The sequence below is a fragment of the Meleagris gallopavo genome, chromosome 8, assembly GCF_905368555.1.
Source record: "Meleagris gallopavo chromosome 8, MGAL_WU_HG_1.1, whole genome shotgun sequence".
Classification (NCBI taxonomy): Eukaryota; Metazoa; Chordata; class Aves; order Galliformes; family Phasianidae; genus Meleagris; species Meleagris gallopavo.
Genome location: NC_139411.1, coordinates 23,974,483 through 23,989,269, shown reverse-complemented (window position 1 = coordinate 23,989,269; position 14,787 = coordinate 23,974,483). Strand labels below are relative to the sequence as shown.

The 14,787-nt window shown below is 40.4% G+C and overlaps 1 protein-coding gene across 1 annotated transcript in view; it reads right to left on the bottom strand.

The window, feature by feature from the left end:
- SORCS3 (sortilin related VPS10 domain containing receptor 3) overlaps positions 1-14,787 on the bottom strand; it is a 272,688-nt gene that overhangs the window by 42,909 nt on the left and 214,992 nt on the right. Inside the window, exons 12-14 of the mRNA XM_085229454.1 lie at positions 14,074-14,150; positions 13,880-13,971; positions 10,990-11,097 (exon numbers count right to left, since the gene is read on the bottom strand). Coding sequence (XP_085085580.1) covers positions 10,990-11,097; positions 13,880-13,971; positions 14,074-14,150 — 277 coding nt within the window. The remainder of the gene's footprint in view (positions 1-10,989; positions 11,098-13,879; positions 13,972-14,073; positions 14,151-14,787) is intronic.

Genomic DNA, 14,787 nt, shown 5'->3' with positions numbered 1-14,787 from the left:
AGCCATTTCCCCATGAATTAAACATAAATCATGACTTTAGAGAAAACCAAATGGGCTGTGTAACCTCCTGATTGTATTTTATTAAGGTTTGGATGGAATTAGCATTAAAGGAGGTCACTAGTTACATGGAAATTGGATGGAAAGGGACTGAGACAAGGAAGTAGAATCTAATTGAGAGAGACACAGATCAGCAATTAGGGAGAGTGGAAGAGAAGCCAGAGATATACTGTCTCATGACTGGCAAGATGATGCAGGGACCAAGAGACTGGAAATGAAGGAAATATAAAAGATGAAATGTGGCACTGGAAAGACATGCAATTGCCAGCAAAAAATACTTTCTAGTTTTTTTCATAAACAATAAATACAGTCTTTAAGAGCCACTTAGGAGCTTTTAATTCAGTTGCTTTTGGCTGACCTGTTAAGTAGGAACAGCAGCCCGAGGGCAACTGGTTGTTGATTCAGGATTGCTATACTTCTGCCTGGGAATGGGAAAAACAATAAGAAAAATGGCAAGCTTTCTAGAAAATGAAGATTAGCTTTCTTCCAAATAAATATACTGACTCTTTGGATCTGGATTTGCAGCTGGTGCAAATCAGTGTAACTCCTATAGAACATTTCAGATATAAAGGCCCTATTCTACCACTCCTCATCAGAGTGGGAAAACTCTGGGCTCTGAAACTTCTAAGAATATACTAAATGCAGACAGATGCTCCCATGATGACAAATTTGGAAATAAATTTGCTCAAGAAAATCTTGGTCTGTATTCTATTTCCCAAAGGAAAAAGTCAAACAAAACTTCCACAGAATTGCTCACACAGACAAAATTTAAAGGAAATGGTTTATTTCCATGTCCAAGTGAAAGTGATTGCCATGACACTGCAATTTTCTGCAGAGGAGAAATTCTAAATGTTGGCCAGATTCACTGACTAGCAATCCATACCAAACTGCTCAGGGAAAGCTGAAATACTGCCAGATTCCAGGTCAGGAGAGAGGGGATGATACAAGGGTAGAGTTTCTACAAATACAGAGAAAAACAAAATCCTCCCCATAAAAATCCTGCATGGTAGACCCTTTTCTCTCAGCTTTTGAAAACAGTTCTGGGATTATTCATCACCCTGATGGGCACTTCCTTTAAAGCACAAGAGGAAAACTACTGCAAATGATATGGTACAACATAGTTAGCAAGTAATGCCAAGTATTATTAGCAAGTAATCTGCAGAACATATAATTACGAAGCAAGCCTACTGCTTGGGCTCTATTTCTCCATTAACTGCACAAATACCATGCAAGGCAATAGGAGATGAAGGGAACTTTTTTAATTTTTATTTTCTAATACAAAGTGCTATCAAAATAAGAGCTCACAGTATGACAAACCAAACCTTTTGAAATCCAGTCTCTAAAAAAATTACTGCCAGTGTGCCCAATACACTTCACATGACAATTGCTTCAAAAGAAATCCCAGTAACATGAAAGGGAGTGTAAGACACTTAGAAAGGGGGATAGGAAAGCACGTTAATTTTTAATGCTGTTTTTTTTTTCTTTTTCTTTTTTTTTTTTTAATGGTGTTATCTCTCTTCTTCGAAGTAGTCATGAAAGGCAACCAGTTTCTGACAGCTTTGAAACTTGAAGATGCTGCCTCCTCTTCTAGAAAAGATACTGGCAGGTATCAGTGATCTGAGCATTTCCTAACAGGTCTGTGGTCCAAGCAGAGGCTGGATAACAGAACACGCTCAGTCATTTCAATCAGCCACCCTCTGAAACAGCAGATTTCCAACCAGAGATGTTCAACACGTGTGGAAAACATTGCTCAGAACACAAAAAACCCAAATAAATATAACAGGTACTTTTTGTGGTGGGACACGTTTACAAGCTTTTCCTGGCATAGACTATCAGAGAACCTGACACAGAATGACTCAGAAGAGGAGATCAGAGAATCATTTGAGTTGGAGGGTACATTTAAAAGACATCCAGTCCAACTCCCCTGCACTGAACAGGGACACCTACAGCTCCATCAGGTGCTCAAATCCTGACCAGTGGTCCAGCCTGACCTTGGCTATCTCTGGGATGGGTTATTCATCACCTCTCTGAGCAACCTGTGCCAGCATCTCACTGCCCTTATGGTAAAAAAATATTTTCCTTACATCCAATCTAGATCTACCCTCTTTTAGTTTGAAAGTAAGATGAGAGCTGTACATAGCAAAGCGACAGTGTAAGGTGGTTGATCAGCTACAGAGGGAGAAGTTTCACAGGTTTGAATCAAAGGGATCATTAAACAGGGAAACCATGTACGATGAACATAAGAGGACAGGCTCTCCTTGGTAACAGAGGCTTGTAGCACTGCCTGAGTGATTTGAAATCTCAAAGTATAGCACTGCTGCTCTGGAAAGCTGCTTTCAATCACTCACTGCAGACAAACAGTGAATAATCTGTTAGAGTGAATCCTGCAGCCAAGGCAGTGCTGAGCCTGCCCCAGCTGCCAGAGAAGCTGTGAGCCACACCACTCTCCGCCCCATGTGGGATCAGGGTCAGGCTGAGCAGAAAGGTGTTGAGGCCATAGTTTCTCAATCTGCCTGAGGCTGCTGGGATATTTTGGAATATTTTATGGCTTGCCCTAACTGAAGGGTGAAAGAATCTGAGGAAAAAGTGTGTGCATGGTAACACATCCCTGACAGTGCATCCCAGGGTCAGTGCGGGTGGTTAGTACAGCTCACTCCAGCTGCTAGCAGGAGGATAGCACAAGAGCTATAATCCATCCATCATTTTTTGAAAATACAAGTGTGTTCCATCCCTTGGATTGTTTTTGTGGCCTTCCTCTGGGCATGCTTTAACAGGTCCATGCTCTCCTGTACTGAGGACTCCATATTTGGATACAGTACTCCAGGCAAGGTCTCACAGCACTGAGCAGAGGAGCAGGGTCACCTCTCTCACCCTGCTGGCCATGCTGCTTTGAGTGCATCCCAGCATACAGTTGGCTTTCTGGGTTGCAAGGAAACAATGCTAGCTCATGTCCAGCTGCCATCCACCAGTACCCCCAAGTCCTTCTCGGCAGGCCTGTGCTCTATCCTCTCATCCCCCAGCTTGTACTGATAGCAGGGATTGCCAGGACAATACGTGCCTAGAGCCCAATGCCTTCTCTGAGTGTCATGGCTTCTGTCAGGAATCTTCTGAGTACACGGTGCAATTGCTGGGAACTGATCTCAGATCACAGCCATCCTTCTCCTAAGGCCCTATAAATCACACGATTCTGTCTGAGAAAGATTTCTCTAAACAGTTGTTCTCCTCATCTGATTTGTCTGTTCAGGTGCCACCATAAAACCTCACCTCACGCTGCAGCTATGAACAGCATAATCAATACTGTGTCTCTGCAAGCTGCTTAGGTGAATTCATACAGCAATTCAACAGCTAATGAATGTAGCACTCCTTTGGCAGGAAGATGAGAGAAGGAAGCGACACTGATTAATCTGTGATCATTAATAATGTTTTTAAGTCTTGCAAATGAAGATAATGATATGGGTAATCAACTGTCTTTCTTCAGGGTATAAACTGATCATCAACTAGGATAAAATGAGAATTCCTATAATACACGTTTTCTTGTCCATTGTAAAATCACTTGATAGCATTAGCAGATTGATCATCTTCTCTCTAAGTTCCAACTATTCATCACTTCCAGATGGTTTTTGAAATTAGATTAACTGATCCAGGAGTGCAGCTCACTATAGCAAATGCTTCTATCCTCTCAATCATTTTGCTTTCCTAACTTAATAACCATACCTGCAATTTTTCTTTGAATATCAAATTCTACTTTTCTGTGTGCAGAGATATCATCAGAGCCATTCTAATTTCATAGATCCTGTTCGAAAGAACCCACATATAAGTTTTCACACTGTAGTCTGAGCAATCCCGTAAGTGAGGAAAATACAATGAACTCACAGGGCCACATCAAAGTCCTGCAATAAAATTCACAGCCAAAAATAAAGCCAGTTGCACCACAAATGGTTAGTGCAATTCATTAAAAGACACAAAAAGTAAACTTACAAAATGTAAGTCCACAACGCAAACAATAATTTAAAAATCACAGTCCTCTATTGAGTACCTAGCCAACACAGATAAATTAAGTATTGAAATCTTCCCCATGATTTCTCTTAAAGAAAAAACACCTATTTTTTGTAGACCTTAGAGTATGCTCAGGTTGGATATTCTGGTTTCAAGCCCTGTTTTGCAAAATCAGAGAAGATTTTGAAGGATAGAGCTGGGCATCCTTCATCACAACAGCCCCTACACAAGATCCCTCTGGAATCCCTTCCTGCTGGATACAGCATGTCAGATTTTTTACAGAACTCATGAAATCTTCCCTCCAGATTCCCTTTTAATCAAATCCTCTGTTCAGCCCAGTAGCAACAATAAAGTTTACACAAAAAAAATCTGGATTTTCTCAGATCGCTTCTTTCCCATTTTTTCAAGCAGAGTGCAGCTAACAGACCTGACTGACAGCAGGAGAGTCTCTGTCCTCTGCAGGGCCACAGGAACTGAACTACACCCTGTGTTTTTCTTTGAGAATGTTAGTAAAAAACCTCAATTACCTCTACGAAGAGCAGTCTCTCAGTGTTTTTGCCATCCACTTGCCTCTTCTCTCATCTGCTGAGACTGCAAACAAGGGTTAGCAGCTCTGAAGAGAATCAACTCTGTGGCTTGACAGCTTACCCAGAAAGGAGAAAGTTGTCTCCTCTGACTGTATCCCAGCAAAGGCATTATTCTCTACTACATGTCTGTTTTCACCTCACTTTTCTTAGCAAAACCACACAGAGGTGGCAGATCCACAACTCCCTACCCCTAAGCATAGGGGCAGAATCATTCAAGGACATTGTGTCAGCTTGTAATTTTCTTTTCCATACCAGCTTTTAAATGTGACAGCAAGACTTGAGCAGAAGGCAATGAATGTTGCCTTGCTTAAACAGGAAAGATGGTAATCACCTTATCAGAAAGTGACAGAAAAATGACTCTTGACTCCTATGTAATTTTGAACTCAGTGGGAGCTTGGTCCTTGTAGCTGTTGCCCCCATCATATTCAATCTGCTGGACTTCTGCCAAGGACTAATCAGGATCTGACCACATTGCCTTAGTACCTGCACATACTTCATTGATGTCTTCCATGACTCAGTCTGCTCTTCAGAGTAAGAGTTAACTCGTGGAATTCTTAGCTGTGATGTGACTACTAAACTTTTTAAAGGATTTAGGGAAAAAAGTACTCAAAAAAATTAGAAAAAGAAATCATGACTGTCTTTGAAATACCTAGGATACTATGTCTGGCAAAGAAAGGCTCTTATTTGCAAATCTCTGTTTACTGGCAAAGATTACAAGGGAATTTATTTTTATTTCTAAAATGTTTCAGTATCCTCTGCTTGCTGTTGTTGGAACAGACAACTGAGCAAGAGGGACTTCTGGATTCAATCAATACTGCCTGTGCTCTCAATACTCTTTCTCATCTCAGAAGTGTCCCAGCCTCCATCACACCTTTTCCAGTGTTTTACAACTTAATCATTCTGCCCTGCTCTCCTGCCACCCTGTGATGGGTTGCAAGTAATTACATGGATCTCTCAATAAAAAGTGCTCCCACTTCACCCTCTGGTAAAGCTGTATGGCCATGTAAATGAGAAGGTATTGGAAAGAGCCAGGGCTCATAAACTATTCATTTACAATTGGAATTTTTTTTCTAATGTACACATAGGCCCAGTAAAGAAAAACAGCTACATTGAACAGGTTTATATTAAATCCTCCCAATGAAAATGTTAATACTCAATCATGCATACACAGGTATATGTGGATCATTAAATGTACGTACCTAGACACCCATACATATTTATATACGCATACATAGGTGTGTCTACATAAATATATATTGATCAGCAGAGATAAACTTAATGATCCCCATCTATATATGAGTGTCTGCACTCACGCATCTATAATGAGTCTACTAAAATAATAGCAAAACTTTGCAAGGCTGTGAAGTAAAAAGGTTATTTCTGTTCATGCAGGTTTGGAGAGACGCTTAGCTCAATAGATGAAGTGGTAGAAATAATAATTAAGAGTAAGAACTGGAACAGCATAAAGAACTTGATCCACAAAGATCTCTTCTTTGATTTAAATGTTATAGATAAGCACCTTTCAAGAGAACACTGTTTCTTTTTGGATATCACAACCCACTAGAACAGGAATACAACTGAATTCCTTTTCATTTGTAGACTACCTCAGACAAGTAACATCTTGCCTAGGTTTTGTCAATGTGGAAAAGTTAGACCCAACCCACAAGAACAAAAAATCATGAAAAGACATACAACTCACAGTGAGGGATACAGGATTCATTGGGTCATCTCAAAATGCACCAAACCCACTGTCCTTATCCATTTCAGTTATTTTCCTAAAAGACCCTTTGTCTTGTACAGTTGCTTTCCTGACAGCTAAACCAAACACTGCAGTGTGCTTTGACACACATCTGCTGAAGTACTGTGATACTAAGGGAACTGAACTAACCATCTTGTCAAATGAAATGGTTGTGAAAATACCAAGAAAAGGAGCTGCAGAAATGGATGATCAGCCAGGAATGAAAAAAGGAAGAGTGGACTCACCTTGCTTAGCCAGTAGTTCCAAGTCTAACTCAGTCTCATCATACTTGCCTGTATATCACAAATCTACATCCTAATGTAGAGCCCACACAGTTTGTAAGAAAATAATTCATTTCTTCACTCTGACAACCACATTATATGAAAAAAATCATAGAATAATCTAAGTTGAAATAGACTTCTGTAAGTCATCTTGTCCAATTTCCCACTAAAAGCAACTTCAAATTCCACTATGAAAAGTTCACGATATTCAGAATCATATAATGTCCCTACATACAAATTCACAAATTTTAGCATACTGCTAAATTCTTTAGAACTGTTTTAGGACAAATATACACAGCACAAAGCACAGGATCCTAAAGCCTAGGGGGCTCCTACAACACAATTACTGCAACTGCTCACATAACAGCCATGAAGTGACACAAAATTCTTTGATAAAACTGTTACTGCTTCCTACAACCCAGAAAGCCCACTCACAGGATGTACCACAAAATTAAGTTGGGAATAATAGTCATCCTGCTGATATACTGATTTTAATAAAATAGCACTGTGATAACATTGTTAATAATGCAATACGGTAATAATAGAATCATAGGCTCTTTAGCATTGGAAGGGAACTTTAAAGATCATCTAGTCCAATTCCCCTGTAGGGACACCTACAGTTCCATCAGGTGCTCAGAGCCCCATCCAGCCTGACCTTGGGTGTCTCCAGAGATGGCACACCCGCCCCTGTCTCTGGGCAACCTATGCCAGTGCCTCACTGTTCTTATTGTAAAAACTGTATTCAGTCAAAATCTCCCTATTTATTTTGAAACCTTTTTCCCTTGTCCTATCACCAGAGACCCTGCTAAAGAGTCTGTCTCCTTCATTCGTACAGCCCTCCTTTAGATATTGAAAGGCCGCTATCAGGTCTCCCCAGAGCCTTCTCTTCTCCATTCTGAACAGCTTCAGCTCTCTCAGCTCGTCCTCATAAGACGGGTTATAATAATAGTTGGGCTATAATTAATATTTAGTACACATCCTTCACAGCATATATATCTTTTTTTTCAGTAGTAGTTGAATGTAAACCACTTTGATGCAAATAAATGGCAGAAATTTTCATTCACAGGAATCATCCAAGACCTGTAAACTGAATATCTGACATATTCCAGGATGAGAGAGAAATTCTTAAAAGCCAACTATTCAGTTTGGCAATACTCTAATATGACCACAGTCGTCACTTATACATGCATTCTGCTTCTACTTTAAGAGTTCACAATGATCTGGTCCTTGATTAGAGGACGTTGATTACAAACCATTGTGCTGCACCCATCAGTTTTTTGAAATCACTCTGATCTCTACCTGCAGATGCAAATTCCATGTATCTTCAAACATGAAGGGTTGCATAGCACATTCTGACATAGAGGATGGCCAGTAGCAATAGATAAGCATCAATTTCTTCTTAGTCAAAACTTCTACAAGCTCAGCTTGATCCTACACTGTCCTTACATATTTGTTACCTTAAATACTCACTGTGATAAATACTTAAGCGACTGGAATAGGAGTGATTTTCAGATAAGCTTTAAAAATAGACTGTTTTCTAAGTGAGTTCCTTAACACTGTGGACCAGAATTATTTTTAATATTTGTGGCAATTTTAATGGGAAATTACTTTTTATGACTTTTATGGATTCCTAAGAATAATTTTTAAAGTTTTTAATGATGACCAATCATAATAATAAAATGACAGCAAAGATCTCAGAAGTCAGAAGCCAATGCAATATTTAGCAAGATAACACATACTCTACATTCCCCATCAGAAGACTATGAAGATACAAGAAACAATACCCTTAGATATAAAATGCATCTCCCACTTCAAAATAAAACCACATTGATTTATAAAGTAAATGGGTTAAATCCATAGCTGGTTGAAACTTATTAGCTCCACTGATTTCAATGAAGTTGCTGATGTGCAGATTTATTTGAGCTCAGAACTGGCTGCATGCACAGTTGGAAAGTGACACCCATCCTGCAGTGCATGAAGAACGTCATGGAGAACTGTCACATTAGCCAGCACAGAAGGCTGAACATTATTGCTGCATTTGGAGAAAAATGTGGACTCAACAGAATGCAGGCTCTTCTCTTTGGCATGCATATTCCCAATAAGATGCTTCATAGCAGTCTTGTGAAAAGTTCACAGGTATATGATAAGTTGTTGTGTTTTGTTCTTGGCAATATTTCTGACTGTGAAGCAGCAGATGTACAGATATATAATCTTCTATGCAAACAGGTTCTCCTATTCAGTGATGAAAAGCTGAAGCCAAGGCATGGTTCTGGAGGAAAGAACTAGCATCCCTAACAAAATGATACAATATTTACCCCAGTAATAATCTCAATAATTGTCAGCAACAGAAGCATGGAGGCTGCATTGTGTTGCCCCAGCACTGTTTGGAAAACAAACTCCAATCCCTTAAGAGTGCCACTCCTATGCTTTATGGGCACAAATTATAACCATAATTACTTACCCCAGCTTCCCTAGGACACTTCAGAACAGAAGATAAAGATGGCATAGAATTAGCTACAGCTTACCAATTCTCTAGCTATCCAGAAATACAGCACCATGACATGTCACTTGTCTTGGCATTGATAGCCAAAAAAAAGTCAGCTGAAATAACCTTTTGCTATGTTTGCCCCCAGTCACCTTCAGCTAAGGTGAGCCTCCTAGATTCCATGTAAATAAACCATTAAACCGTTCACAGTCACTTCTGTTCTTGTAAGGCTGATATACGTCAGTATTTTGAAATGCATACCAACTCAAATCATGCAACCCACTTGGAACAAATTCAGTTCACTAGCAGAAAATGCCCAAGACAACTGTTATCTTAACCAAGCTTTCTTAAGAAACTACTGACAAACATACACAGAAGTCTACTCTCAGTCTGTCACTACCTGTGACAACAGCAATGAGATCCACCTACGTTTTCCTGCCACGTTAAGTAAGCAGATGGACTGAAGCCTATAAGAAAACATACCAGGTCTGCTTCTCTTTCCTATGGCAACTATAGAAAATCACTTTGCACTGTAACGTGCAGAACGCAGAATAAACAAAAGGTGAAATTTATCCTACGTTTCCCATCTCTGAATTGGGTCAGAATGACACAATACCAGACATGCAACAATCTCTGATGTGATTAACCAAGGGCACTTCCTCGTGACACAGCAGATACGCTTTGCAGGCAGGCTTCGGTCTAAATACAGCCTCCTAGACAGTTTGCTTTCTGATCCTTTTCAGAAATCTATTCCATTCAGCCCAGATAAAACACAGGTAAAGAAGGCATCTCTGTAAGAAAGGCAGCGCATCTGGTCCTTGCTTTGTTAGGAATTCCAGAGCAGAGTGTTCTGATCAGCTTTGCAAGAAAAGTCAGATGACTCTTCAAGGTGCCTTTGAACTTTAAAAGTTTCCCCTCTCCCTTCACTGTTAAATTCAGAACCTTGCCTGCTCTTGGGGCCAGGATCTTTTCACCCTTATCTAGTACTGCAGCACTGTTGTGAGGAGGAAAGCCCAAGCACCTTCAGTACCAGCCCAGGCTCCTCTTTCCAAAGCAAGAGTAGATCATAGTATATTATATCTCTATTCAGGAAGGTTATTTCGAGTTCAGCTTTGCATCTGCACACTGAGAAAGTCTTTATCTCGAGCTAAAATCAGATATAAAACCCACAATGCAGATAGCAAGCAACAAAGCTAAGGAATATTCATATCCAGCAGCAAACTCAAACAAGAGTGAAACAGCACACCTGGAGTAAGCATAGAACTGACGTTAGGTACAGCCATCTACATCACTGGCTTCTGAAGAGCATTACAGTCCCTGGGCCATCAGATGTAAGGAACAGTGTCAAAGCAGTCTTTGCAAGAAGGGACCAGTGGATGTAAGTAGTTCAACTCCATACTCCAAGACTGTCACTATCTACATATCTGAGCAGATGCAGCTTCATCTGAATCAATGCTTGAAAACATCCAGAGTTGATAACACAAATTCTCAGCAACCTAACCGTGACTATGCCGACCTAACAAGAATTAGATTTACTTCTGTCCCATCTGAACTCACAAGTCACAGCTGGGATCAGTGACCACCTCTCTTTGTCCTACCTCTCCATTCCTACTGGGAGGAAGTTTCAATGCATCATCTGTTTGCCACATGAGATACATGGACATGGCACCTGAGTCTGTGGTCATCAAAATAATACACAAATCAACACTATGCATTCATGCAGTACTACATGTGCAGCTACACGGTGCTACACTGCACAGCAGAGAGGCTCACCATGCACTGCAGGATCTCCATGCGCTCCTTCTTGCACCACATTTTAAGAAAGTTAAGAGTTGTTATACTTACGTCATTATCTGAGTCTCTATGCCAGGATCTACAAGGGATCCATCCACAAAAAGAGGTGTTGATGTGAAACTGTATTTACTCCAGGATCTTCCCTCATCAAAACTGACCCTGGGATAGAAGCAGATGAGATTTATACACGTAAAAGACTTACTTTATAGCAACCATGGCAAGTGAATGTTGGCTGAGGTCTGCAAGACCCAGCAGCTAGATTTATAGACAGGCACCAATCTCCTAGCCACCTAATTCACATTCTTGGTGTATTTTGAATGATCAAAAACTTATAAAGACTAGCAATAAGAGTATGAATATTCTTGGTCCAGCTGTACGTCAGACCTCAGAGGATAAAGGAGCATTGCCAAGTCCTGTTTCTGGATCTGCAAGAGCATCTGGCATGGGGAAGGGCTCAGTGCAAAAGCACCCCATGTCTGAATGCATGAAAATTGTTGTCAATACCATAGGATTTTTCAGCCCATGTGTGTAGCAATGGCATTAGCTACAATCTCTCTATCCCTACTCACAGTTACCCCTATTCCAAGAAAGGTGCCCAGTAGCCAGTGCTAATTCATGGGGACAGGTCCCAGTTCAAAGATCCTGCACCTGTTATCCCCTTTGCTCCTGTCTTCCTGGCCTTATGAGAGCTGCCAGCCTTCATGTCACTCTTTTCCAGAGAATGCAGAAAGCAGTCAGAGCAAGGTATGCATACTGCCCATTGTATCTGACTTAGCCTGGCATGCAGCATCCAGCTCCTAGAGCTGCCACCCAACAGCATCTCTGAGATCTGAGGTTTCCCTCTGCCCAAGGCTTCATACAATTGCTTCTGCAGATATCTGCCCAGAATTTTATCCCCAAGTTCTACTGGTAAAGGGAGAATAAACAGAGAAACAAGAGGTTTATTGGCTTGAAATTATTTTATCTCTCCCAGCAGGGTCATTTAAGAGTTCTCTGTAATTCTCCAAAGTACCTGAGCTGTGAAAACTGACAGATTACCTTAAAAGGACATTACCAGAGAGACAATCATGGCCTAAACATCTTCTCCAAGCAGCAGGAAACACTTCCCATTTTAAAGTGAGTATAAAAGAGAAATTTGCCTTATTTTCCAGGCAAGGAAAGTTTAGGGGTGCATGTAGGTGTGCATGTACCTAAGTAAGTGGATTTGCATGAGAGGGTCCTACTGGAAACTAAGCCCTACTCACACCAAGTAGGCAGCATCAGGGACACAGAGATATCATCTAAGGACTGGGAGGTCAGTGCAAACAACAGGTTACACTAACCTGAGCTAAATAACGTAGAAAGCCAAGGGGTTTTTTTTGCAGTGTAGTCACCATTCCCTAAATAACTGCCTCTAGCAGCACTTAGTAAAACCTTCACCCAATTCACGATGCACATCTGCCAGAAAGGGAAGCTGATTATACACCAAAGACAGAAAACTAGAAGAACAGCAGCATACAAAAAGCTTATCTGTCCCAAATCTATTTATTTAAATGTATGTATCTTCCTGTACACCTGTGCATTTGTATGCTGTTCTGCCTGCATGCTTATCTATCTAAATAGCATTTCAATTTCTGGGGAACAGCACACTTCATTAGGTTAGCTAAAGTTCTCTCAGCTTTTCAATTATCTGCACCTCTTTTCTCTAGGATGAAACTTATTGTACAATGTTTCAGCCTGAGAACTAATAGATAGACATACACCCTTTAATTTATTCCTCTCCTGTTCATAAAATAGGTGCCTACTGAGGCAATATAAAGCAAATATACTGCACGCAGCATTTCATGAGATTAGGTAGAGAGGAAGAAATCTGAAAGGAAACTTTCCAAGGCAGACAAAGGTGAATTGGGTTCTCAGTTCCTATGCAAAGTTCACCTGTGACCAAAATCTTTCCTGAAATCTAAGTACATGCTTGTACACATAGTGCACTTGTTAGATCCAAAGAGCCTCCACAAGGAAAGACAATTAAAACAGTTACACCTTGGTTGAAGAATTTAGCTATAAATGGTTAATACATGCCTCAGAACTCTTTCAAGAAGTGGCTCACCTTTCACTCTTCCAGAGCTCAACTTGCCACAACCTGATGCACCTACTGCTGGTGACTCTTACCCTTGGCTAATGTATAACTCTCCTGCCTTGCCTTCTACTTGATTTGGTTTAAAGGCTTGGACATGGTCTTCTTGATGTCCTCTTTCCTGAAGGAACTTCAAGTATGGCCGTGATTATCAAATTACCTAGCACAGGCAAATGTTTCTAGTCACACCAAAACCACACACTAACCACAGACAGAAAGATCCTGAGCAGAAAATAGCTTTAATCTGCTGAGAGCATCATTAGAGGTCTACCCGGTATACGTCCCAGTTATGGAGGCAAGGGGATGGCGGCCTAGACTGACTACCTTAATGGTCCTGACTCAGAATCATTATTCATACATTATGACTGCTACAAGTTTGCTTATGAGAAAGCAAACGTGAAATCCTTTAGGAATCAGTAACATTTAGCAACATATCTTCACCATCCTTAATTTGGAAAGAGCATTTTAATACTAACTTTTGCAAACAGAAGACAGAAGTGATGGAGGCATCCTCTGAAATAGTTGGAGCACAAAGCCTGGCTTCTTATTACATATGTATCCACTAGCATAAATAAGCCCCACCTGAAGCATTGTAGAATGTTTTAGTGCTAAGAGTAATTCATATATGTAATTATGTACATAGCCATTATATTTATATAAAGCACGATAATCATATATTGATTGATAAAAACAAAGAAACATTAATACATTTATAAGAATAATCTAATTTGCTCATTTTGTAGGCACCAGAAGAGACTGACCAAGAGATAATAGCACCACTGTCTCACATCCATCGGGAAAACTTGTCAAAGTAACAAGTTTCCTTACCACAAGTGTCGGATGGGCATTGATGTGTGTTTCAGAGCCACTAGTGCCCCTCCCCAGTCCAGAAACCACACATTATACTCCTCCTCGAAGATCTGCAAACAAAGCAAATACTGCATGAGTGTTCCACTCCACCAGAAAAGGAAAACTAAGAATAGCAAAAGGCTCTATTCTTTCCCTCTCTCTGCAAATCATACCTGCCTCCAGGAATTCCCACCATCAGAAGAAATGAACATGCCAACATCAGTGTAGGAAAGCTCAGAGCCAATATTGCCTGCAAAACAGATGAGTGTCAGAAATTCTTGTGTGGATGAAGACAAAACTGCATATGAAATCACACACCCATTTGGTTCACATAAATCAGAGTAGCGGTCGAATAGTGGCTAAAGACCCTGGCCACTAGATATTCCACTGCACACACATTTTTCTCTGAACTTTTAATCTCTGTGCTCTGGCTAGCAAGTTGGATCTCTGTAATCTGCCAGTCTTCATCATGTGTAATGTAATTATGTCTGTCTCTCTCCTCTTCTTGTGTAAAGGACAGCATCCAAAGGCAAGTTACTTACACAACTGAGTTTAAAAGTGAAAATTAGGCCCCCACTGAAGTTCATGATTACGGGCCTTGGAAGCCCATTTGAGATTCTGTTAAAATGCTTAAAAACTTAATGAATCTCAGAATCTTCAGTTGAACAAACAAAGCTTCTTTCTGAGTCTTCTGATGGTTTGCAGTTAATGAGGACTGGGACATAATGAAACGTCAGTTCTCTTTAAAGGAAATCTTGATTGTTTGGGTCTGAAACTCAGCCAGGGACAGAAGCAGTGCAGGAAACTAAGCTGGGTCAAAAAAAATTAGCAGAGGTAGGGACCAGCCTAAGCACTATTCTGTGAGAATGCTGATCATTCTCAATGAC